Source organism: Plutella xylostella, chromosome 30 (assembly GCF_932276165.1).
Source record: "Plutella xylostella chromosome 30, ilPluXylo3.1, whole genome shotgun sequence".
Taxonomy (NCBI): Eukaryota; Metazoa; Arthropoda; class Insecta; order Lepidoptera; family Plutellidae; genus Plutella; species Plutella xylostella.
Genome location: NC_064010.1, coordinates 219243 through 246927, shown reverse-complemented (window position 1 = coordinate 246927; position 27685 = coordinate 219243). Strand labels below are relative to the sequence as shown.

Here is a 27685-nt window from a genome sequence, read left to right as displayed (position 1 = left end):
AAGCATCTACGCCGATTGTTGCCCATTTCACTACAGTCATAAAAAAAGAAGAGTTTCTCTCTGCTGTTAAGCTATACAATAAAAGTCGCCCGAAAGAACAAAAACTCAACACTGGCAGCATTAAGTTGAACGGCCCCCCTAAACCGATATTTGTATCTGAATACTTGCCCTTCGGGGTACGCAGGCTGTTCTATCAGGCCCGATTGTTCACAAAAGAGAATAGCTATGCTTACTGCTGGACCTCTCATGGCGTAGTATTTATAAGAAAATCGGAAGGAGCGGCGCATATACAGATAAACAGTGAAGAGGATTTACTTAAGTTAAAAAGACAAGACTGACTAGCTCTCGATCACCTGCGCTATATATTTTGTGCTTTAGTTATTACGAGTATTATTATTATAAGTGTATTAATGCATGTTTCATGTTATATTAAGCGAATGTTTCTCTCCACTCATCTCACTACTACACTACAAACAATAGTACACACACAATACACATTAACCCCTACCTCAAAACTCGACTCATACAACACACTTTTTCACGTAACTCTGCCGGAAATTTGCCAAAAATCATTACATAATTCGATTTGTAATCCATTATTGAAATGTTTGCCTTGTAGGACAGCCACAAACACGTCCCTGAACATAACAAACATGTGGCGTCATTCTAAAAGTTCATCTTTTTGTCTATAAATTAAAATTCAATAATCAAGATTTAATAAAAGACATTGATCAGATATCTTTATCTAATGCCCATGAGACAGAGGCAGATAATTGCCATAAGTTGGTTATGTCTTCAAGTCTGAAAATTATCACCCAAAATATTAGAAGCATAGGACACGTTACAAACTTCTCTGATTTTCTGGTCCTCCTTGAACGGTTAAAAGTAGATTGTGACATCCTCATCTTAACAGAATGTTGGTTATCATGCTGCCCTAATATACCACAGTTGGAAAATTATTCTACAATGTCAACAAGCGCAAATCATTACCAAAATGATGGCGTTGTGGTCTATTTTAAAAATGGTATGAATTTGGTTGTCGAAGAGGCCATTAGCTCAACATGTAACTGTTTAATTTTGATATCTAATGAAGTGGTTTTTATTGCGATTTATCGACATCACGCGTTTGATAAAAATATAGGTACTAAACAAGATAATTTACAGACGTTTCTAGATTTTCTCGACAACCTCTTGCAAAAATACAGTCACTATAAGAATGTTGTCCTCATCGGTGACATAAATATAAATATCCTACCCGGGTGTGATGATCAAAATAGTCAGAAATACCAGAACCTACTAGCTTTCTATGGCCTCCATTCGTGTCATACTTTTGTCACACGTGAAGAAAGTAACTCTTGTCTTGATCATGTTTTTCTAAAATCTAAGATTTCCTCTTCTACTATCGTTATCAAAAGTACTGTTACTGACCATAGATCAGTCCTCCTTGATTTAAATCTTAAAAAACAATTTAACCCAATATCTAAATCAACTCTTAAAGTGGATTATGATGCTGTTAGAGAGTCTCTCGAATCATATAATTTTAAGTCAATCTTAGAAATTGAGGACCCCAATGAAGGATTAAATAAACTAGTTGATTTGCTTCAAAATGTAATCAAAGATAATTCTACCATAGTAAAGATCCCGTCCCGTAAAAGAATTGGAAAAGCCTGGATGACTGAAGGATTATTAAGATGCCAAAAAAACAAGGACAATTTACATGCAAAATTTAAAATGAATCCAAACAATAATATAATAAAAACAACCTATCTTAGATACAAATCCTATTATTTTAACTTAGTCAAGCAAAAGAAAAGACAGTACGAAAAGGAACAAATAGAATCAGCGGGAGGAAATCCAAAGCTATTATGGAAGGCAATTAAATCTATAACATCTTCAGGCAAAAAAGACAATCACAGTACACAGCTGATTGACAGTGAGAATGCAGATCGATCAATTAACCACATCAACGAGCACTTTGTAGATGTTGGTAAAAATCTCGCGGAAAAAGTCTTGTCAAACTCTTCTGTAGCCAACAACCAGGATGAAATAGCATTGGCCAGCTGTGACCTTTCCCAACCTGTATTGCCCTTAGATAACACATCTAATACATTCGTTTTGCTAGACACTGACGAAGATGAGATACGGACTCTAATTAATGGTCTTAAGACTGAGTGTTCAACTGGATGGGACTCTATATCTACCAAGTTCCTGAAGAAGTTCAAACACATCCTTATACCTGTCTTAGTCCATCTATTTAACCAGTGTTTTAGATTAGGTGTTTTTCCCACTGTGCTGAAAAAAGGTGTCGTTGTGCCAATCTACAAGGGTGGTAACAGAGACAGTGTCAACAATTATAGACCAATATCAATTCTGACAGCTTTATCAAAAGTCTTAGAAAAGGCATTGAATAACAGGCTAACTGGTTTCCTTGAAAAGTATCATAAACTATCCGAAAATCAATACGGTTTTAGACGCGGAAAATCAACGTCAAAAGCAGTACTTGAACTGACTTCGTATATCTCAGGGAAACTAGATGATCATAAAAAATCGATTGCAATCTTCCTGGATCTTGCCAAGGCATTTGACACTGTCTCTGTGCCACTACTTGTGGATAAGCTAAACAACTCTGGTATACGAGGGATTCCTCTGAAACTTTTCTCTGATTATCTCTCATGTAGAACCCAGTGTGTCAAGATCGGTCAGCATGTAAGTAGAGATTTACCGATTTGTTATGGAGTACCACAGGGAAGTATTCTTGGTCCGACGTTGTTTCTCGTCTATTTAAACGAATTATGTTCTCTGGAAATGGGTGGTAGACTAATTGCTTACGCAGATGATACCGCATTATTATTTGCAGAGGATACATGGCAAGACACTTTTGAATCTGCACAGTTAGGGTTAAATAAGGTTTCGCACTGGCTATCTAAAAATGTCCTTACCGTAAATGCCAGCAAAACTAAATATATTACCTTTTCAATAAGAAACTCTACACAACCGGAGTTACTGCATCAACTAATTATCCATGCTCCAAATTGTTCCACTAATGGTACATGTCCCTGTGCTAGTTTGGAAAGATGTTCTATAATCAAATATCTGGGAGTCATTATAGATCACAATCTCTCTTACAGGTCACACATTGAACACCTATGCGGAAGAATTAGGAAGCTGATTTATATTTTTAAAAACTTGAGGCAAATTATGAATATTGACTCACTGATAAGAGTATATTATGCCCTCGGGGAGAGTGTGCTTACTTATTGCATAACGTCCTGGGGTGGAACTCATAAGACTCTCTTCCTCAATTTGGAAATTTCACAAAGGGCGTTATTGAAAGTCATAGATCATAAACCTTATCGTTTTCCTACCGCACTCCTTTATGATTCCCTCAAAGTTTTGACAGTAAGAAAACTATTTCTTTTGGAAACAATTCGGCTTCAACATGAAATCACACCTTTTGACAAAAATATAACGCTGAAACGTAGATCTGATATTGTATGTGATCAAAAAAAGTTTAATACTAAATTCAGTGAGTGTTTCTTCCCCTTTCTCGGTCCTTTTATATATAATCATGTAAACAAGCATCTCAAAATGTATGAATTAAACAATTTTGAGTGCAAACATAAGGTTAAGATATGGCTACTAACGAAGGATTACGACTTCATTGAGTCGTCTTTAAAACCAGTGTGCTAAGAATATAAAATATTTCATTGTATATTTTCAATACTCTATGCAGGTGCAGGCATCATTATACACACACACACACACACACTCACACACACACTCACATACACCACACACACACACACACACACACACACACCACACACACACACACACACACACACACACTCACACACGCACACACACACATTCATATAGTCTGTTTTTCTTTTTCTGTATGATTTACTTTTTAAATCTACGTTAAATTTAAATTTAAGTAACTTATTAAACTAGGTAATTTGTTTTAGCTACCTAAGTCACCAGTTAAGGGTTGAGCAATCACTACTTATCCTAAAACTACAGGGCTATGCCCTTTATTAGGGAGTAGGGTCTCATAATTGTTTTGTGTGCAATAACGTGTAGCTACTAAATTAAGTAACATAATTAGAAAACTGTATGTACACACTGATTTGAAAATAAATTTTATTTATTTATTTATTATTTATTTATTTATCGAGAACTTGTTTTGAAAATGATTTTCGAATTCAAAATGATACTAATTACTTCGTCCTTTTGAATTTGCGATTTGGACCCATATGCAAAAACTATCAAATGACTAATAAAATCTATAGATTTGACAGCGTCAGAAGACTATTGCTATATTTTACAAAGCATATCTCTGAATTTTGTGTCTGCAGATGATGAATCAAAAAGTAACCCTCTATCCTCCCACATACCATAGTAGCGGGCTCCACGCTCAGGCAGTAGGGCTGGTTCTGGTACTGCTGGATCTCGCCCGTGATCTCCGCCACCTTGCGCCGCTTCGAGAAGTTTATCAGCTCCGAGTTGGGCAGGTAGTCTGCGGAAGATAGGGATGGGTGTGAAATGTGTCAGTGTGGGTTTCACGAGTGGTATAAAATTTAAGGTATTATGAGTAAGTATGAACCTGGCAGCAGTGTATTCGTAGCATTTTTTACATACACGTCGCATAATTAATCTAAATCCGTAATGTAAACCATGTAAGAATAAATATAACCACGGTCACAAAATATACGAATATTCGTGGGGTGGCAGGAAGAGTGTAGTATTTGCAAATATGAATGTTACTTGCGAATGTTACCCTCCTCTACGTGCAATAATCTCTGTAGCAGCACGAGTGTAAAACATGTAAGAATGATAGTGACTAATTTGCTCTCCTCTGGAATTAACCTCAGTAGCTAGACGAGTGTAATACATGCGAGAGTGAATGTTACCCGCGTTGCCCTTCTCGATGAAATGAAATAGTTTATTTGCCAGAAATGTCGTACAATTTTTGGTCAGTGTGTTGGTGAGGTACAAGACGAGTGTAATGCATGCGAGAGTGAATGTTACCCGCCTTGCCCTCCTCGATGTGCAGTATGTTGGTGAGGTACATGCCGAAGAAGGGCACGCAGGGCGGGTTGATGCTGCGCAGGCGCTCCTGGTAGCGCCGGAAGTGGTCCGAGTAGCTAGACGAGTGTAATACATGCGAGAGTGAATGTTACCCGCGTTGCCCTCCTCGATGTGCAGTATGTTGGTGAGGTACATGCCGAAGAAGGGCACGCAGGGCGGGTTGATGCTGCGCAGGCGCTCCTGGTAGCGCCGGAAGTGGTCCGAGTAGCTAGACGAGTGTAATACATGCGAGAGTGAATGTTACCCGCGTTGCCCTCCTCGATGTGCAGTATGTTGGTGAGGTACATGCCGAAGAAGGGCACGCAGGGCGGGTTGATGCTGCGCAGGCGCTCCTGGTAGCGCCGGAAGTGGTCCGAGTTCAGTTCGCGGAACTCCTCGAGGGCGCGGTGCAGGCGCGGGGGGACCAGCTGTGGGGGAATAAGGCGTTGGTTGTATATCTTTGTAGGTATTCAAGATAATAGTGTCTAAAGTTTTAGTGATGTTACTGGGAGTACATTGGTAGAAGGAACATATTTAGCGATACAAATTGAGGCACCATACTCTTACAAAATGGAGCTAAAATCGTTACCAGTAAAGTCACAGCTTTCGATAGCTAAAGTGGTGCTATTTACACGCTATGCTATTCGTAAATGAGGCAATGTGACGATTTTCCCATAATTCACAAACAAGTGTAATTTGTGCCATTGCGAATTTGGCCAAACTTACTTGTTATAGGTGACGGCAGATCCGAAGGCCGCCACCACTGCTAGCACCACATTAAGGTTGTTGAAGTCTCTGACCACGACACAAAACTCTAGGAAGCAATGCGTAAACGAGTGTAACACATGCAACTATGATTTTACTCAAAAATACCTGTAAAGTCCCTTTCAGCCTATGTACAGCGGCGGATCCGAATGCCGCAACTACTACTGCTAAGACTGCGTTAAGGTTGTTGAGGTCCCTGACCACCACACACAGCCTCGAAGAATCAATTTACTCACGAGTGTAAAACGTGCAGTCACAATTTTGCCTACATTTATATAAATTTACCTGTAAAGTCCCTTAAAGTCTATATAAAGCGGCGGATCCGAAGGCTGCCACCACGGCTAGTACTGCATTAAGGTTGTTGAGGTCCTGGAGCGCTACACACAGCTCCAGGAAGCAATTCACTCACGAGTGTAAAATGTGCAGTCACAATTTTGCCTATATTTATATTGTAGTCACAATTTTGCCCATTTTTCATTCTTCTTTACCTGTAATGTCCCCTTCAGCCTATGTACAGCGGCAGATCCGAAGGCCGCCACCACGGCTAAGACCGCATTAAGGTTGTTGAGGTCTCTAAGAGCCACACACAGCTCAAGGAAGCGGCAGCACACGGCGACCCGCTCTTCTAGGTTCGCGCTTTCGACTATCCACTTCTCCATCCATCGGGTTAACTGGGGACAGGATAAATAACAATATTGCTGAATTATGTACTCAGTGATTTTGGGATAAAAGTAGTGTAAGAGTCAAATAATGAAAAAGCAATTAATTTAAGCTTCTGATTGTGAAATCCTAACAAACCAAAGTACTAAAAAAGCTGCTTTAAAAGTTTAAAACCATAATATACTCTCTTGATTATCATAATAATATTCATACTTTTAGGTTTCCTTTTTGCCGTAAGGTAGTAATTATTCGTAAAATACGAGAGAGTATATTATGGTTTTAAACTTTTAAAGCAGCTTTTTTAGTACTTTGGTACTAAAAAAGCTGCTTACCTCTATCATATGCATATAAAATTTGTACAATTTAAAACATACACCAGTTATACGAACTCCTTTCGGCTTTCTCCGTCATCCTAACTAATATTATAGATGCGAAAGTAACAGTGTCTGTCTGTCTGTCTGTTACTCTTTCACGCCAAAACTACTGAACGGATTTGAATGAAATTTGGTATACATACGGTCTAGACCCTGGGAAAGAACATAGGCTACTTTTTATCCCAGAATTCCCACGGAAAAACTTTTTAAGGCGAAGCGAAGCGCGCGGGAACAGCTAGTCCTTTATAAAAATGGACCCCAACCTATTCACAGTATCTTGTATGTTATGATAATCTACTCACATTGGTGGTGTGCTTGATGATCTTGAGCAGGTTGGGGCTGGTCTTCTCCTTGTCCTTCTTGGTCCACACCGCGCCCACCAGCTCCGATGGCTTCACCTGCAGAAACAAACGACGAGTGTGAAATGTGCAGTTGTGGATTCTGTGCCAACATGTTTTTTTTAAGTTTATGCTTTATGAGATTGTTTTTTTATTGTTTTATATGGAAGCTAATTTTATAGGAGTATAAGTAAGGTTCAACCATCATCAATAATCCTATGTATAAAATATAATTTTAATAATAATAATAATCATTTATTTCAGGTCATCATTTGTTACATTAAAATTAAAATCACAAAATAAACCCATATGTAAATACAATAAAAGTACAATATTTAAAACTGAATAAACATAAAAATATAATAGAGTGCTGTATAGGGGCAGTAAAACTATGGACAAATTACAATTAAAATTATAAAAATGTTAAATGCATTCGCCTACTTCTTATTCCCCGACTGGTGCATGAAAAGCCAGTGCTTAATGAACCCATTTCCATAAATATCGTCGCCGACCGCTGCTATCAGCTCATTGCTGGAGCTCCGGACTCGGTCCCAGAACGACGCCGCCCAGAGCCGCAGCACGGCGAAGTAGTCGGGGACCCCGGCGTCGGCGAACATGGCCTTCGCACTGCAGTAGCGCGGTTGTCTCAGCAATATGCGTAGTGCGTCATTGTATTGTACTCTAAGGGTGCTGTATGCTCTCCTTGTGTAATTAATCCATAGTTGGCAGGTATAAAAAGTTTGACAAAAGGCCTTGAAGAGCACAATTTTTACATCCTTAGAGCACTTGGCAAACCTGCGTGCGAGCATGTTGCACCGCACCGCCAGGGCCCGCCGCTCGCGCTCCATGTCGGCGTCGTCACTCAGGGTCTCCGTCAGCACATGACCCAAGTACCTGAACTTATCTACAACCCGAATCGATGAGCCATACATGTAGACCGGGGGTATCCTCTCCGGACCTCTCCCCACTCTAAATACCATTACTTCACATTTCTTGGCGTTATATTTTAAACCATTACTATTAGCGAATCTCTCACACACAGCAATGAGCTTTCTTAATCCGCCGACCGAGGGGCTGAGGAGCACCATATCATCTGCGTAGCTCAAGTTGTTGAAGCATACATCCCCTACGTGACACCCGATGCCGGTGCTCCTTAATAAACAACATTACTGCTTCGGGGGCTTCAGATATTAGGTATTCAAACTACCAATAAGCGTGGATTCACATCTAAAAGTCACGCAACTTTAAGAGTATGCTATCTGTAATCATAACACTTACAAGATCGTTGTACAATTTTGTCTAGTTCATACATCTATGTTTAGCGTTAATAAAATGACCTGTCTGTAGAGCGAGAAGTGGCACAGCGTGAGTTGGCGCGCCAGCTCCAGCGGGTGCAGCGCGAGCGGGTGCCACGCGGGCGCGGGCGGCGCCAGGTGCCGGATCACCGCCGGCGCCGAGTGCGAGAACACGTGGCACACGCCTTCGTCCAGGCATTGGCTCTGGAAGATGAGAGGTTTCGAGTTAGAAACAAGAAAAGAATAGAATAGAATATATCTTAATTGGTCACCACAAATATTAAAACATACAAAGAATACTTATAAACTAGAAACAATGAACAATAGGCGGCCTTTTCGCTAAATATCGAATAAAGAAAAAAGTAAAAAGATAAAGAAACATTTATTCGACACATAGACAGCAACAACAACAAAAAGAAAAATACAGACTTAAAGAAAAGAAATACATATACAAGATAACAAGGCCAAAAAAATAATAATAAATAATTAAATAATAAAAAGTCAAATTATGCGAAATGATGAGACATTTAGAGGTGTGAAACCGTTGATGCTGGTGATTTGAGACAGATAAATAATGTTAAAAAATGATGTAGAATGTCGTCTCTGTACAGTCAGCATCTTTTCATGTGTTAGCCTTATCCCGTGCTTGCTGCAGACTAAACGCTATTCTCAGTACAACAAGACCCACATTCTCACTTTTCTGTCAATGATCTTGAGCATACTGAGCAATACTTCTATTGTATAATAAGTATTGCGTGTTTTAGCCTTTCGATTACGCGTAATAATAGAGACACGTGCTCTTCAAATGAGCTGCTTACGACAATATATCATCCAAGTACGCAAGTACGTTTTAAGGTCGAAATCACCGAACAACATATTTACAAGACGCTTCTGAGTTGCCGAGGCATTTATGAGTCAGAACGCTGTGGTCTTAAATTTGAGCGTGCCACGGCCGGGAACATGAAAAGCTGTCTTGACCTGATCCTCGGACGCAATAGGTATCTGCCAGAATGCCTTTGAAGGTCGACACTACTAAGAAATTTACGCAAATTATCTTCAACATCCACTTCCTTATGGGTGAATGATTGGTTGATATGATGGTTGATGATTTATTTTGTTTCTTAAGATTATTACTAGATGGCGTTTTTGGCTGTCCGCTGGGTGTAATTTTATAACCTAATTTACTGTGTGTTCCTAAATAATGCAAATACAAAAAATTTAAGTGGAAGTGCCGCTTTTCCATTCGCTTCTCACCTTCCTGTCAATGATCTTCAGCACACTAAGGACCCACTTCCTCATGGGCTTCCCGTCCACGGCCAGCAGGAAGGTCTTGGCGCGCTGCAGCAGCTCGGGGTCGCGCTCGAAGTCGTACCAGTGCTGGTCCACCCAGTGCCGGAGCACGTTGATCACACTGCAGGGTAGGACATTGTTGAACAAGGGCTGAAAGTGGGATGTTTACTCCCTGAAGTGGAGCGAGGACGCTAATAGTTGGGGGGACTAAATAAGAAGCTTGAGCCTTGAAGATAAAAACTGTACTTTTTATTAAAAATGCGAAAAGGTAATAATAAGAACTAGAATAACAAAGTAGTTTGCGGCATTTTATACCGTAAAACTTTTAATATTATTAAGCTTCACAGACTGCTACATTCTACTTTTTATTCCGAAATTCTTACGGGAATTCCTCAAGCCCATTCCAAACTCACACCGAAAACCTGTGTGAATTTGGAAATTAAAATGCAACAATGAATTCTCCCCACATACCGGAACTTGACTGGCTGTTCGAACTCCTTCCTGTATCTCTTCCAGTCTTCTCTCATCGAATTTTTGCTCAGTTTCTCCGCGTCGCTCGTCGCTATGTTCTCTATGCTCTCCTCTGCGAATAGATAAAGTCATTATTTAATATAATGTATGTATATTTATATATATTACAGTAAAAATAATTTACTATGTTCTTGTGAAATACTGGAGAAGAAGCTCAAAACCCAATTTGTAGTTATTTTTCTACTTGATGTAAACACATTGTAATAGATTGATAACATACATATTTAAGATATAGTACATAATAGTAGGATAGCAAGTTATTGTTCATGAAATAATATAAATGAACAACATAAATTAATGCAAAATATATTCCAAAAACTTGTGCAAACTGAATAAACCGAAAAACATCTAAAAAAACATAAATAAATGATAAATCACAACACAGACTTTCCTAGGTTACTACACTAGGTTACCTAAACTCAGGTCCAGAATGGAGGAGTTGGGACTGATATCCTTCTTCACTGGCTTGATCCTGGGGGCTGCGTGCGCATATAGAGGATACATAGTGTTATGTACATGTTAGTAGATAAGATATACAATACATAAAGTATAATATCTGTTGTTAGAAGGTAGTAGATATTAGCACATATTCAAAAAAGGGATAAACAATTGTTGAGAATATGTTTTCTGCTCTTTGTTGCCTGGCTGTAAAGTTTTTAGAAGAGTTTGCCATACATAACGTAAGGCTACATCCCTAGCGTGGATATTATGGCATAAACATACCAGTTGTGGACCATTTGTATGAGTGTGTAAGATAGATAAGAGGTTTTCCCTATACCAAAAAATGTTAACTGCTATGAGCAGCGCGGTGTGTGTATGTGTATGCGTGTGTGTGTCTGTCTCTGTGTGTGTGTGTGTGTGTGTGTGTGTCTGTCTGTGTGTGTGTGTGTGTGTGTGTGTGTGTGTGTGTGTGTGTGTGCGTGTGTGCGTGTACCTGTGTGGTGCGGGCTGGGCGGCGGCGGGATGTTGAACCTCTCGATCAGCAGCTGTTTGTGTGTGTGTGTGTCTGTGTGTGTGTGCGTGTACCTGTGTGGTGCGGGCTGGGCGGCGGCGGGATGTTGAACCTCTCTATCAGTAAGGTCAGCAGCTGCGGCGCGGTGCAGAAGGAGCGGTACGTGGTGAGGAAGGTCCGCACCAGGTTCAGGTCCGCGTAGATGTGGTATGTTAGACGCTCGACCAGCTTTAGGAGGGTCGCACCCTGGGAGAGACATGGGGTGGTGGTTAGAGATATTGAGTAAATATCAAGTAGGGGTTGATTGCATTAGAATTATAGAGATTACTTTTAGTAATAAGGCCGCCGATAGTACCATTTTTCTTTTCTATGTTTGTGAAACTGTTTCTGTTTGTGTGCAATAAAGAGTATTTTATCTTTATCTTTATCTTAATTATAGTAATTTAAAAAACGAGCGTCATCTGCACTGCATACTTTTTCCATCAACTGTGTCTATATTTTCCACTATAGACACCACATTGTATGCAAGAAATCAGTAGCTCACAGAATTAATCGATAATCTATCTAGGCCTAACTACCTATAGACGATTTATACACGATGGCGATAATAAAGATAACATACTTTTTATTCCGCACAAACAGAAATAGTTTCACAAACAAAGAATAGAAATAAAAAAGCACAATCGGAGCCTTATCATTACCAAAAGTAATCCCTTCCAGACAACTAACCTCATAGGTAGGTAAACAATTTTAAAGATAATAATAAAATATAAAACATGGTTACCTTAATGAGCGGCGTGGTGTTGTTCCCGCGCTCCTCTAGCACCATGTTGGCTGGCGAGTCCGGCTCCGCGAACCTGTTAACATACATAGATAAAACATATGTTTACAAAATATTTGTCATTGAAATATGTAAGGAACAAAAATGCAGCCATATAAAGAGATAAGTATTCCCCCCTCCACTCCAACATTAACTTATAAAAGATCTATCAGTTGCAAACTTGTTCTCAGCTTTTCAATCTACCCAAATGATCGCAATATGCCTGTTTTCTTTTTAGGTTGGGTCTAATTTAGCCTGCACTAGAAGTGCGTGTATCAAAGCCGCGCGTGTAAGCAGCTTATCTCACCTGTAAACTTCCGGAGAGGGCAACCGTAGCGGATGCTTCTTTTCAAGGTCCAGGAGTATGCTGAAACAATAGTGGGAAATTAATAAACAATGTCACATAGCTAAATAAACTAAAATTACGTAAAAAAAACTACCTTTATCCTGACACCTTCGCAGCACCGCACGGTAAAAGGTTTTCTTTTGAGAATTCCAGTATACAAATAATTACTGAATACACTCATTTTCACTCGAGGCCTACCTCCTCGTTAGAGACCAATATCCTCACTTATTCGAGGCCTATATAATGTCCTCCCGTATCAAATCTTCTCAATCGACGTCTATCTCACCACTCTTACCTTTCTCACGATCGGGGCCAATCTGTACACTTTCGGCCTACCTGCCCACTTCCTCATTCCAGGCCTATTACGCCTATCCACGCAGCACGGGCCGCCTATCCCCTCACCTGTCGAGCGCGCGGTCCAGCATGGGCTTGGTGTTGAGCATGATGAGGTCGCACATCCAGTCGCGCTTGTCCACGGCGGAGGCGCACGCCAGCAGCACGGGCGCGCCCACTCGAGGGACTAGTTCTACTAGGTGCTTCGCGTCTGCGGGAGGGGGGGGGGATGGTTAGTTGATTATAGTAGTGTAATTCTTTATAAGCACCGACATCAAAAACTTAAAAATAAAACAGTACAAAATAAAAACCGGCCAAGTGCGAGTCGGGCTCGCGCACAAAGGGTTCCGTAGCAGCAAATAGTTAAATCAACCTATCTCAAAAACTATAAGAGATACTTTGATCAAACCAAAAATCGTTGAAAGAGTTAATTAGCATGCATCACCTCTATTTTTTTTAGAATTTTATACCCCGTAGTTATAAAAATAGAGGGGGGGGGACATACTTTTTACGACTTTGAGAGCTGATATCTCAAAAACCGTTCACTTTAAGAAAAATGTTTTTTAGAAAACTTTATATCATTTTAAAAGACCTTTCCATTGATACCCCACACGGGTATGTACATCGAAAAAAAAAATTTCATCCCTCAGTTACATGTATGGGGGGCCCCACCCCCAATTCTTTTTTTTACTATTTAGTGTCATATTTTTGTAGCGGTTCATACAACACATATTCCCATCAAATTTCATCACTGTAGTACTTATAGTTTCCGAGTAAATCGGCTGTGACAGACGGGCAGACGGACAGACGGACAGACGGACATGACGAAACTATAAGGGTTCCGTTTTTGCCATTTTGGCTACGGAACCCTAAAAACCGGCCAAGTGCGAGTCGGGCTCGCGCACAAAGGGTTCCGTAGTAAGCACAATAACTTAACCAAAATTACAGTTAAATCAACCTATCTCAAAAACTATAAGAGATACTTTGATCAAACCAAAAATCGTTGAAAGAGTTAATTAGCATGCATCACCTCTATTTTTTTTAGAATTTTATACCCCGTAGTTATAAAAATAGAGGGGGGGGGACATACTTTTTACGACTTTGAGAGCTGATATCTCAAAAACCGTTCACTTTAAGAAAAATGTTTTTTAGAAAACTTTATATCATTTTAAAAGACCTTTCCATTGATACCCCACACGGGTATGTACATCGAAAAAAAAAATTTCATCCCTCAGTTACATGTATGGGGGGCCCCACCCCCAATTCTTTTTTTTACTATTTAGTGTCATATTTTTGTAGCGGTTCATACAACACATATTCCCATCAAATTTCATCACTGTAGTACTTATAGTTTCCGAGTAAATCGGCTGTGACAGACGGACAGACGGACAGACGGACATGACGAAACTATAAGGGTTCCGTTTTTGCCATTTTGGCTACGGAACCCTAAAAAAGGCTTATCGCTTGTATCAATATCTAACAGGACAACATTTGGAATCACAAAATGGCGGCACATTGCGTCACATCACGACCCATCACGTCCCCACTGCTGGGGCACGGTTATCCTTCCAATAAAGAAAAGGTTTAGGCCTAGTCAACCACTGAGGGTTCCACACAAATCTACATACCTGAGATAGTTTTCTTCATATTTCGTACAAATCACTGAATAAAAAAATGGTTTCCTCACAGGATAGGCATGTTTTCGTCCTAAATTTACTTATAAGTCTTAAAGCTAAAAGCACTCACCATCAGTGTCCTGTCGGTCCACTACATCCAACTTGCGTATGTGAAGTTTTTCTTTCATCTTCAGTTGAATGTTTTTCTCTGGTTTTTCAGGCTCTTTCGGGTCTTTGGAGTCTTTGTCTTTGTTCGCTATCTGTGGGGTGAATGAATGAAAGTTTTAGCGTGAATGAAATGAATTTTGAGAAAATCTACATGAACAATATACACCAGTGGGATAAGCTACTGCCAACTCAAAGTCACTCTGACTAAGTGATGTAAGTATGTTTATTACCTCATTACAAACTATAATTTTTTTGTGCTACTTAATCAGAAATCAACAAATGGGAGTGTATGACTTACCTCTGCTTCTTTCTTCTCTTTGTCTTTCGCTGGCTGTTTCGGTGGCGGCTGTTGAACAAACAATGACAAAGATTACTATATTACAGAGGTGCTAGAGATCATTTACAGACTGTTACCAAACTGACATAATAAGTTCGTAATTCTGAACCACTTTTGTGTTACAACATTTGGAAATTAGCGAAATTTAAACTGTAGTTCCCTTTAAAAAACTCACGTGACCAACAAAATTATACAAATGTAGTTTTTATTCGCGAATAATAAAAAAATTATACACAAAAGTAGAAACTGTATGTACAACATACCAGTCCCGTGATAGGCTTGCACAGCAGCAACAGTCCGTCGAACAAGAACGCCCGTCGTTCCGCCACGCGCTTGCCCGGGCCTATCTTGGAGAGCGTGTCCTCTGCAAATTATACGTTATATGTTATTAATTATATCAAAGAACAGAAGGCCTAGCATGGAGTTCAAGACGAGCACGCCAAGACGTGACAAAAGTTTTGCGTCGCGCTCAGTCACATCACGCGGATTCGAGAGTAACGCGACGGAATACTATTGTCACGTCTTGACTTGCGTGTCTTGCACTCCGTGCTAGGCTAGCAAAGCATATACAGCACAACTCACGACTCACACAGAGGTCTAGAGTCCGACAACGCTAACTTGGCCGCAGAAACTGTACCAAGTACCAACACCAATAGGTAAAAGTTTATTAGTGCAACAATAATTCTTTCTAATTTCTGAAACTGTCGTGGTATGTCTCAATATTTCATTAATTTAGGGTTAAAGATAAAAATATTCTTCCTTGTTTCACCCGTTGCAAAGTTAGCTTTGTCAGAGTCTAATTAATAACATTAACACTATATTACATCAAAAAACCGTACACCACAATTACGTCCTTCTTCTTCATATCATTGACATTAGTCCTTCATCGAAGGACGGACTGGCTACACAAATTTTCTCCAGGCAACCTTCCCTCACCTCTAATGAACTCGTTGCAGCACTGGCCGATGTCTCTCAGGTCCCAGTTCTCGACTATCTTGGCCATCTCGTTGCACTTCCTACATAGGACTTATTGCACAGCTGTATCTCTCCCAGGCAACCTTCGCTCACCTCTAATGAACTCGTTGCAGCACTGGCCGATGTCTCGCAGGTCCCAGTTCTCGACTATCTTGGCCATCTCGTTGCACTTCTCGATGGCGAGCTGCCTGCGCGCGCGCGTCGCCATGCGCAGCGTCGCCTCACTGGTGAGTGAACGAACGAGTGAGTGAATGAATGAACGAACACATTACGAAAGGACTAGCTGTTCCCGCGAGCTTTGCTTCGCCTTAAAAAGTTTTTCCGTGGGAATTCCGCGATAAAAAGTAGCCTACTTTGGTAGTATGGTGTCCAGGGTGTCAGCTAATTCCATACCAAATTTCATTAAGATCGGTTCAGCCGTTTTGTCGTGAAGAAGTAACAAACGTACACATACACAAACAAACTTTTATTCTGTTGGTGGAACAATAAATAAAAAATTAAAAAAAACTTTTTAACTCACTTACTATCGCGGTTCAAAGAGTCAAATTCAAATGGTTTAATCGACGTAAAATTTTACAATTATTTGTCGTTAGTCATCTACCACCTTTTCACAAAGGCCCCGTCATTGAGAAGGAAAGAAAATGGGCGAAAGAAACTCCTCGAGCATCTTTTCAACTTTTTCCTTATAATCTATTACAATTTTTACTTATATCTAGTACCTACAATTTTACTTAAGTACCTATATCCATTTCATTTTTTCAATAGCCTTAGCTGAGGTGGACAAGACCACGCGTTTTTGTCGTTTAAATAATCATTTATACTATAGTAAGCTTTACTACATAATGTAGCTTTAACATAATTCTTAAATTTTTGCTCAGTAAGGTTTATTGATTCATTTGATAATTTATTATAAAAACGTATACAGTTCCCCATGAATGATGTGTTTGTTTTCGAAAGTCTGAGTGTGGGGAAAAGCAACTTATTTTTGTTTCTGGTCTCAATACCGTGAGTAGCTCCTACTTTACTAAATGAATTTAAGTTTTTACGAACATACATAATATTTTCATAGATATATTGGCATGGAACAGTTAGTATACCTATTTCCTTAAACGTATCTCTTAATGAAATTCTAGACCCTAATGCATATATGGCTCGAATTGCTCGTTTTTGCAGAACAAAGATTTGATTAATGTCAGCCGCTCGTCCCCACAATAGAATTCCGTAAGACATAACACTATGAAAATAACTAAAATACACAAGCCTGGCTGTATCTACATCTGTTAACTGTCTAATGGTTCTAACCGCATAAGCTGCAGAACTCAATCTACCGGCTATCCTCTCAATATGGGGTCCCCATTGCAACTTTGAGTCAATTGTAATACCCAGGAATACCGTTTCATTTACTAACTCTAGCTTATCGTTATTCAATGTCAAATATGTCTCTACTTGTCTTACATTAGGCAAAGTGAATTTAATACATTTTGTTTTCTTGGAGTTAAGAGTTAAATTATTTACAGTGAACCAATTAGCAACTATGGAAAGAGTACTGTTTGCATTGTCAAAATTGACTTCTTGTCGCTTCAACTTAAATATTTTTTTATTTTTTTTATTTATTTATTCAAAAAGGAACACCAGCAGCTTAAACAACTTACATTAATAAATCATTTCTTAAAATTATAATTTTGTTGTAAAAGCCTATTAAAGGTGTACACAACATTCGTAAAATATCTATGACAACCTAAATAAAAATCTATATAATATCAACAATGTTCACGTTAAATAAAATAAAAGGTATCTAAGTACTACGTATACAGAGATCACAGTAAGAACACAAATATTTATACTTTCAAACTAAACAATAAACTAAAAAACAAACAATAAGGTAAGTATTAAGAACATAATTTTATGCATTGAATTTTTTTCTTGAAACAATTATAGGAATCGTGAAAAATGTCAAGATTATCATTATCCAATTTGTTATTATAAATGTTATGTAGATCACATAGCCTATTTATTGGTGAATGTGAGCCTAAATTTGTACGCGGTTTGGGTCCACACATTAGTTTTTTGATTGGGTACCTCGGGTATTTGAAGGGGATTGGAAAGGAAATACTCTCAAGAAGATCAGGACAGTCTATAAGATTATTGATAATTTTATAAAGAAATAAAAGGTCATGGGTCTCTCGCCTATTGCGTAATGATTTCATTTTAAAAAATGTTAAGCGGTGATCATAAGGAGATTTATGAGACACATTTGGGGAAATAAAGACAAGATGACGGGTAAAGGCTCTCTGTATAGATTCGATACGATGTGAGTTGGCTGCATAAGAAGGACTCCAGGCAGAGGAAGCAAATTCGAGATGACTACGAACTAGAGAATTAAACAGGATAATCTTAGTGTCAGCTCTAAAGCCTTTACTTTGACGTTTTATAAAACATAAGTTTTATAAAATATAAGTAAAGTATCATCAGCAAACAGTACTATCTCACATAATTTATCTACCAAAAACGGTAAATCGTTAACATATACAAGAAACAAGAATGGTCCTAAAATCGAGCCTTGGGGAACACCCATACTGACAGGACAGCCAGCCGAACGCACTCCATTTATGTCAACTAGTTGAGTTCTGTTGCTCAAGTATGATTCCAATAATGTAAGAGCTTTGCCAGTCAGCCCATAATATTTAAGTTTCATAAGTAGAGTGGCATGATCCACACAATCAAATGCTTTCGATAGATCGCAAAATACACCCACAGCATCAAGACGTTCCTCCCAAGCACTAAATATGTGTTTGACCAACGCGACACCAGCGTCAGTTGAAAATGAAAATGAACTGTTGGTTATGGAGAAGGCCGTGAATACTAAAGTGCGAAAGCATTTGATGCAGCATAATTTTTTCAAATATTTTACTCAGTACTGGCAAAACTGATACAGGCCTAAAATTATTGGGATCATTTTTCTCACCAGATTTAAAAAGCGGTATTAGTTTACTAAGTTTCATCAAATCGGGGAATACACCGACCTCAATGCACCTGTTAAAAAGATTAGCCAAGTGGGGTGCTAGGATATCAATAACATGACTAATAACTTTAACGGACATGCCCCATAAATCTTCTGTCATTTTTAAATTTAATTCTTTATAAGTGGTAATTATGGTCTGTGTATTTATACCATGAAATTGAAAGTCGAGATCGCAAGGCGGTGCATTCCCTCTTAGCAAACGTTCAGCTTCAGCGCAAGATGAATCAAGGTTCTCAGTTGTAGCTATCGGTATACTACGGAAAAAATCATCAAAGACGGAAGCCACTTCTTCACTAGATGAAACAATTTTATCATTAATTTTAAGTTCAAAATTTAAATCACGTGGTTTATTCTTCCCGGTTTCAGTATTAATGATATTCCATACGGTTTTAATCTTGTTATTAGAGTTTTTAATCTTTCTATTTTTATAATCTGATTTAGCTTGGTGGCAAACGGCTTTGAATATCTTTGTATATTTCTTTACATAATATCTAAAGTTATCGTCATGAGTAAATGTACGCTGTTCATAGAGATCATATAATTTACGTCTGCTCTTATAAAGTAGAGCGTATTTAGTAGGCAGTGGCAAAGAGTTTTTTAACAGGCATATGGAGCCGGACTAAGAAAAATATAATGAAATTTAATTAAATCAGTCAATCCAAATGGAAAGCTGATGGAAATCGTGTTGCATGGACGATAAAGTATGTAAAACACTACGTTTATATGGACCCATCGCCACTTAGAAGTAAGTGGTCGATTAACTTGTAAACTATTAACCTACGGAATTCACTGGAAGAGTGAACGAATTTCATATGGAATGAATGAACAAAAACATTAATGAACGAATAAAATTTGAAATATTAAAAGTATGTGTATTCATATTGACATCGCAAAACGATCTGACTCTACAAAATCAACTGAATATCAAGAAACAAATGCTTATTTGTGAATTAATATACTTACAGTTTTGGTCCATTTCCTAAAGCTTTGATTAATAGTTTCTTGATTGGGTCTAGATTGCATTCCACCTGAAACAAACAAAGTAAGTATTCATAATATTCAATACATGGTGTACTTAAACAGATAGGTTTATTATGTAAGAACCATGTAGGATATTTAGCTTAGCTTTAATTCACTGGTGACACATTCGATCCGGCTCTAAGGACAGGCTAATAAACGACAGAGACCTGCTTGAAGCTCTCCCTATCGACGTGCGTGCGCGTGCCTCCTCAGCGCCAGTACATATGTGTGCAGCAGGAACACGTGAGCCAGCGGCGCCAGCAGCAGCCGCGGCAGTAGCACTTGCAGCCCGTGGGTATTGGAGGCAGTACATGGATATTGTACAGGCTTAGTAGTCTTCTTTGTCTAGGATTGCTTGTAGAAGCTATCACGCCTTTTCATGGTCTAATTGCGTTTCTGATTTCTAGCGCTTTATCAAAAAGTGGCTCTACTACTAGTTGTCGTGACCTGATCCGGCTCGAACGAGCAAAAAAAGGATCATAAATACCTGCTTGAAGCTCTTCCTATACATAGATAGTGAATGGAAAGGCTTGAAAGGCTACTACTACCTTTGCCTAGGATTGCTGATAGTAGAAGCTACCACGTCTTTTCATTATGTAAATGCGTTTCTGTATTTTAGCGCGTAGATCCGGCTCGAAAGGACCAAAAAAGGCTAATAAACGACATTTTATTACCTGTTTAAAGCTCTCCCGGTCGTGATCGGGACCCAGATACGGCTCGAGGGCCAAAAAAGGCTAATAATCGACAGTGGGCACGCGTCTACATGTGCTTAGATAGTGAACAGGCTTGGTAGCCTTCGTTGCCTAGGATCGCTGGTAACACACCTGAATCTGGCTCGAAGGACCACAAAAAGGGCTAATACCTGCTTGAAGCTCTCCCTGTCGACGTGCGTGGGCGCGTGCCTCCTCAGCGCCAGTACATATGTGTGCAGCAGGAACACGTGAGCCAGCGGCGCCAGCAGCAGCCGCGGCAGGTAGTACTTGCACGCGAGGCGGAACCCGTGCCCGGCCGTGTCGAGACGCTCGGATAGCTGCGGGGGAAAACATAGATTTTAGAAGATGTTAGAATGAAAGAAAGAAAAAGGCATTTATTACGTTCAAGACACAAAACATATGAATAAAACGAAATAAAGATACATAGGTACCTACCTAATTGTCAACACAAATAGCTTAAAATAAGTTAGAAACTTTGATAGTCTTGTGAGTTTCATTATAAGGAATCAATTTTTGAGAGTGATGCAACAGAGAGTGCTCCTGTGTTCAACGCACACACTTGGGCACTATAATCTACTTCTGCGTAGCTGGCTGACATCTATGAGATTGGCCGCAGACATTGCTGTCGATTCTGAAGGTATAAATTCAAATTTTAGTGCTGTCAAAACCTTAAATTCTTTCCACCGAATTCACAGAGCTTTTTGACACTTTAAAATCGTTTTAAAATGCACGTTGTGGTATAATATTTTCTACTTTTTGACTAACTAAATTTGAGGATTAGTTTCGACTCTATGAGAGTTTTCCAATAGCATTTTTTTTATTTCACACTGAAAAATGACATCATAATTTTTTGCCTTTGTGACGATGATGATGAAAGGGACATAGGGCTCGAAGAAAGGATTTCCACTGCTCCCGATCCTGCGAAGCCAGCCAAGGCCAGTCGATGCAGCCTCCTTTTCAACTGACCGCCTCCAGGTGGTATGGGGGCAGCCCGACCTTCTCTTGCCTTCGTAATCAACATAATTTTATTATTATAATTATGTATAACTTACTAGTGGGTCATCTAACACTTTCCGGAGCGCCTCCCGGGACTCGCGGCGCGTCACGATGTTGGCGTAGCGCACGTACGCTCTGAACTCCTCCACCTCGGCTAGTTCTGTAGGGAGATAGATAAACTAATGTCAGTATATTGTTATGTTGCATTGTTGAAATAGTTGGTTTAAGGAAAGCAACATTGGTACTTTGCATTGATTTTGTATGCCGTTTTTTTAGGTCGACGCGACGTAACGCAGCGCAATGTACCAATGAGACCTCACCTTTATTTAGGTGCCAACTTTAGCATTTTTTTTATGATTTGAGGAGGGAATGGGTTGACATTACTTTAACAAAATAGTATTAACCAATTCCATCCAAACTATATAAAAGAAATATTGGAATAAATGTGTAGATAGAAAGCCAGCAATCATTCGATGTCTTCTGTTACGCCCCCTTGTATATTGGCCCTTTGTAGGCCGATTTCCACCACTAATTGTCAGCTGTGTGGTCAGCTCCCGTGCGGCTTACTGTACCTTCTATACAGCTGCCTATGTACTGTACCTTCTATACAGCTGCCTATGTACTGTACCTTCTATACAGCTGCCTATGTACTGTACCTTCTATACAGCTGCCTATGTACTGTACCTTCTATACAGCTGCCTATGTACTGTACCTTCTATACAGCTGCCTATGTACTGTACCTTCTATACAGCTGCCTATGTACTGTACCTTCTATACAGCTGCCTATGTACTGTACCTTCTATACAGCTGCCTATGTACTGTACCTTCTATACAGCTGCCTATGTACTGTACCTTCTATACAGCTGCCTATGTACTGTACCTTCTATACAGCTGCCTATGTACTGTACCTTCTATACAGCTGCCTATGTACTGTACCTTCTATACAGCTGCCTATGTACTGTACCTTCTATACAGCTGCCTATGTACTGTACCTTCTATACAGCTGCCTATGTACTGTACCTTCTATACAGCTGCCTATGTACTGTACCTTCTATACAGCTGCCTATGTACTGTACCTTCTATACAGCTGCCTATGTACTGTACCTTCTATACAGCTGCCTATGTACTGTACCTTCTATACAGCTGCCTATGTACTGTACCTTCTATACAGCTGCCTATGTACTGTACCTTCTATACAGCTGCCTATGTACTGTACCTTCTATACAGCTGCCTATGTACTGTACCTTCTATACAGCTGCCTATGTACTGTACCTTCTATACAGCTGCCTATGTACTGTACCTTCTATACAGCTGCCTATGTACTGTACCTTCTATACAGCTGCCTATGTACTGTACCTTCTATACAGCTGCCTATGTACTGTTGGTTTTTGGGGATCATTTAGGACAAAATAGTGAAACAGAGTTTAACGCTTTGTAGAAAGATATTCGTTTAATCAGCGTTTAATTTTCTTATAATAAATTTATATTATTTTAAAAGGTATACGTCCGCCATATTGAATATCGTGTAACAGAAAGAGAGTGGGTCAGCGTCTGTAGCTGCTTATATAGGCTTAGGGTGGCGAGGTTCAAGCAAGTGATTTTTGCCAAATAATTTACAAATACCAACATGTACTGTACCTTCTATACAGCTGCCTATGTAGGGCGAGGCGGAGTCCTGCGACACCTCCAGCGCGTCCTCGAGGTTGCCCAGCAGCGTCACCGTCAGCTCGTAGATGTCCACGATGTTGCCGAAGATCAGGGACACCGCCTGCGGGTAGGGTAATATACAGGTTGTTAAAAGATAAGCCGAAAAAGGGGCCATATATGCTATTACGGTGAAGGAAACCTGCACACCTAGATGTGGACCAGCGTGATATGCGGAGGATAGTCTAGATTTTAGAATAAAAATGTGTCACACACTATATAGCAGATACGATGAGATGTGATCTGCAGATGCTTTTACACGGTAGTGGCAACAGACTGGCGTTACACGGGTTCGTTATCGACGTAGATAAACATAACTATATCTCGATTAACAATAAATACGTTACGAAGAACGCGTATTAAATAAGTTTATCTACGTCAATAACGAACCCGCGTAGAAGCCGCAGATGCAAATATCTTACCGCATCCACAGTGTAACTGACTTTAGGCGCAGCATTATACAACTCACCCTGGCATCATTGTCCAATATCCTCTCAATCTCATCTTTAAACACCCTGATAATCAAGTTCAAATCTCTCAGGAACTGTTTCTCGTCCGTCAGCAGATCTCTGACCAGCTCTCCGTACGTGATGGCTCCGTTCTTGCCAGCCGCGTCTTTGGAGGCGGCACTGGAGGCCGTGAGGTCCGGGTCTTGGTAGAACATGTCCATTAGCACCTGTGGGGGAAGGAAAGGATTTAGGAATAATGTATTACGAATTTTTATGGTGTGATATTCGATCTTATAAATCTTTCAATCTAATAATTTAAATTCTTCTATTGTACCCTACTTCAAGACTTCTTTGCGCGATGAAAATGGTTTTTACTGAGCTCATGTCTATTATTCAGATAAAATGATGATGAATGAGATATAAAATTTGTTTTAATAGACTTGGTATAGGCTTAAATGCGTAACTAACAGACTGAGTTAGAGCCTACTCATATCGCTGCGGCATCCCCTTCCGCCGTGGGTAGGGTAAAACGTACGTTATATGGAAATAGTGGGCCGAAGTATAATACCATTTCCGACGGCGTAGACAACTAGACATATCTGATCAAGGAATAGCTAGTATGATTAGCGTTATTTGCTGACTGACCAATAAAATGCACTAATATACAAGCAATAAAAAAATAAAACTAAAACAGTGGTTTATCTAACATACCTTGTCAGCACACATGGCTGTCTTGATATCCCGACACGTGACAGTGTCGCAACCGGACTTTTGGCTGATCTTCTTGACGAAGTTTCCAGTCAACTTGAGGATGTCCAGCGAGATGAACTCGAGGATGTTGGTGATGTAGCTCGCCACCGCTATGTCCAGCTTGTAGAGAAGGACTTCCTGTGGACAGAAGGGAAGGAATATGGTTAACTACGGCAAAGAATTTGTGTGTCCATCAGTGATGAGACACTGTATCTTACCTTACTAATTACCCATGACTGGTCTATCCTTGTATCCTACCTAATCCACCACTAGTCGACCCCTGTGGTGTAACTTCCTACATCGTCAACCACTGATCCACTCTGTATCTTACCATTAGTCGACCCTGTATCCTGTACACCTTGTGCAGCATGTGGTGTATCTTGTCTTCTACCTTGTCCATCAGTGGTTGACCCTGTATCCTACCACTGATCGACCCCGTATCCTATCCTGTACAGCATTTGCTGTATCTTATATCTTGCTTTATACCTCGTCTATCAGTGGTTGACCTAATTTACCACTAGTCGACCCTGTATCCTACCTTGTGCAGCATGTGGTGTATCTTGTCAATAGGCAGCACGGGCTTCCTCTTCTTCTGGGCGGCATTCTCGCGCGCGTCCGTGAGCGTCCACTGGTCGATGGGCTTGGGGAACGTGCGCGCCACGCGGTCTTCTACGTCCTGCGGGGTGGGGGGTGGGTTTTAGGCATGTGTACGAGTATGTCCAATATTGGTATGTGTATGTATGGCCAGGGACATCTAGTATATTGGCATGATTATGTCATAATAAGCACTCTAGAAGAGCTAGTATGGGGCGCATTTAAGACGTGATAAAAGTTCTCTGTCACGCTCGCTCTTGAGGCTGCGTGATGTGAGTGAGCGCAATGCAAGAGCCCCATGCTATTAGCCCAGTAGGCCAGATGGTGATCGAAATTTGTATTTTGGGAAGTACAAAGCATTCAATCAACTCTGATCTCTCTAAAGGAGGTCTTGGAGACAGTATGTCCCATACACCAACCTTGTATACCCACAGTACACAAGGTTGGTGTGGAGGCAGGGGCTACATACCTGCACAGTGAGCGGGGAGGGGGGCGCGGTGAGCATGGACAGCAGGCGCAGGCAGAGGCTCTCCACGTACTGTAGAGCACTTTCCTCCACGCGCAGCGACGGGTGTGCCTGCTCTAGCAACTGTTGAATGTTGAAAAAGAAGCAGGTTTATAAAATGTAGCCATGGGTAAATTAAGCCTAGCTTATGAAATCATACAGTCAGCTACCTGCATACCAAATATCATTTAAATACATTCAGTACTATGAATATACACACACTCACATACTCTCATCTTTATAATATTAGTAATTGTGAAATTATCATTCATAATCCATAGACCATCATTGCATTATTGCATCCTAGTGTCTACATTTATAAATAAATAAATAAATAATAATATAATTATTTATTTATTTATTTACATTTATGGCTCTAGCAGTAATGAAATAGAGTTAAGATGTGAGCCTGGATAATACTTGTATCATTGTGTTATGTCCACTGACGTCTTCCTGCTCTTATTGTACCTATGAAAGATTTATTGTGGAACATAGCATGGTTGAGGAAGACCAACAAGTATTGCAACTATCTTTGGAAGAGTGCAATGCCATAGAGAACCATTGCTACTGATGATGAAATATTTCTACATCCAACACCTTTTTTGTTTTGTTGTTTATAGGGCCTAGGTAGAGGATGAGCCACACTACAATTATTACATCTTTTACAAATCTAGACCATGTTTGCCTAACATTATGCACATTTAACCTGATGGTGATTAATAGAAATGACTCTTTGATGACTGAAGAGCATGAGTCATGTTCTATCACACACGTTGACCCCGAGGTGTGCTATTCAGAACACAGTGCCAACAAATGAAAGTTACTACTACTACTAATGATTCATTATTGGGTGAAATTTAGACAAGGTTGTCGAAATTAATGTAGAGGTGAACCTGTATACAGCCTTGCCATAAGAAACACAGGCTACAGCGGTGACTGACTTGCATAGTGTAAACAAATAACATACGGGAGTAGTAAACACGCGAGCTAGCAACTAGATAACGCAGATTATCTCCAGTTGCGATAAAATTTCGGCATTATTTCCCCATTAACTGATAACATTGATAGGCTATCAGGGACCTTGCATTTTCCGAGAATTCTGAACACAACATCGACGGCCGTAGACATCGAAACATGGCTATTTCCAGCAAGGAAATGAATTAAAACTATCAACGAAAGTATAAATCTATCGAAATGGGTATTGTATCACTCGGTTCATCGAGATTCGTAAACATTAGGGCAGTAGGAAGTGAGAGGAGCTCGGACAAGGCAACAATAACATACCTTCCGGAGGGAGTTTATGAAGAGCCCCCGCCACTTGGCGGCGTTGTCGGGGTCCTGGAAGTCGTAGCCCCGGCTCTCCTCCACGGTCGGCAGCATCTTGACGATAAACCCTGAACCGAATTCATGTAAACACAGTATAGATATCACCCCAACATAACACAAGCATCCATTGCGGTCTACAAAGAAACTGAGCAGTTTCTCGCTGAAGAGGTAACTTTAGTGACACAGAAGTATTAGTGGTGCAGTTGATTAACGAGTGAATTAAGCGTTAGGATACATTCACAAGAAGAAATTAATTGAAATTATAATCATAGGATTCATTTGTTCGGCAAAACGACGCCATTTTCCATTTATTTACTGTAAGTCTGTTCTCTTTGTACGCGTTGCAGTGTTGTTCCGATTTATATATTTTTGAAAAAAGTTTTTTTTGTATATAGGAAATAATAATAGGTACACAAAAATAAAAAATATCTTAAATTTTCATATATTTTCAAGAAATTTTCATATCCTCCTTCCCATTTCAAAGTAAGTAGCTTGTGACTACTCAACATCCACATTTTCGTGGCAGATATATCTAGGTATATTTTTTTCTCAAGTTTCAAACTCTACCAAATCTCGAGTATTTTTATTGCTCGAGCTAAGCAATAATAATACTCAAGCGACATTTCTCGTACATTTTATAACAATCGGACCATTCCAAGCCAATGATAATTTTTGTTTTCAATGAACAGACAGTTTTGAAGATTGTGCTGCCTTTACACCAAGGAACATAATACTC

The 27685-nt window shown here is 39.8% G+C and overlaps 1 protein-coding gene across 1 annotated transcript in view; it reads right to left on the bottom strand.

The window, feature by feature from the left end:
- The window catches only part of LOC105387722 (protein son of sevenless), a 39511-nt gene extending 12206 nt beyond the window's left edge, over window positions 1–27305 (bottom strand). Inside the window, exons 1-24 of the mRNA XM_048631923.1 lie at window positions 26908–27305; window positions 25588–25707; window positions 25063–25200; window positions 24486–24662; window positions 23795–24001; window positions 23260–23389; window positions 21678–21781; window positions 20775–20942; window positions 19856–19920; window positions 15964–16094; window positions 15159–15259; window positions 14857–14904; window positions 14521–14650; window positions 12844–12985; window positions 12403–12462; window positions 12060–12132; window positions 11350–11521; window positions 10264–10375; window positions 9757–9913; window positions 8545–8706; window positions 7172–7267; window positions 6324–6506; window positions 5336–5498; window positions 4398–4519 (exon numbers count right to left, since the gene is read on the bottom strand). Coding sequence (XP_048487880.1) covers window positions 4398–4519; window positions 5336–5498; window positions 6324–6506; window positions 7172–7267; window positions 8545–8706; window positions 9757–9913; window positions 10264–10375; window positions 11350–11521; window positions 12060–12132; window positions 12403–12462; window positions 12844–12985; window positions 14521–14650; window positions 14857–14904; window positions 15159–15259; window positions 15964–16094; window positions 19856–19920; window positions 20775–20942; window positions 21678–21781; window positions 23260–23389; window positions 23795–24001; window positions 24486–24662; window positions 25063–25200; window positions 25588–25707; window positions 26908–27003 — 3057 coding nt within the window. The 5' untranslated portion in view covers window positions 27004–27305. The remainder of the gene's footprint in view (window positions 1–4397; window positions 4520–5335; window positions 5499–6323; window positions 6507–7171; window positions 7268–8544; window positions 8707–9756; window positions 9914–10263; window positions 10376–11349; window positions 11522–12059; window positions 12133–12402; window positions 12463–12843; window positions 12986–14520; window positions 14651–14856; window positions 14905–15158; window positions 15260–15963; window positions 16095–19855; window positions 19921–20774; window positions 20943–21677; window positions 21782–23259; window positions 23390–23794; window positions 24002–24485; window positions 24663–25062; window positions 25201–25587; window positions 25708–26907) is intronic.
- Between the last annotated feature and the right edge of the window lie 380 nt (window positions 27306–27685).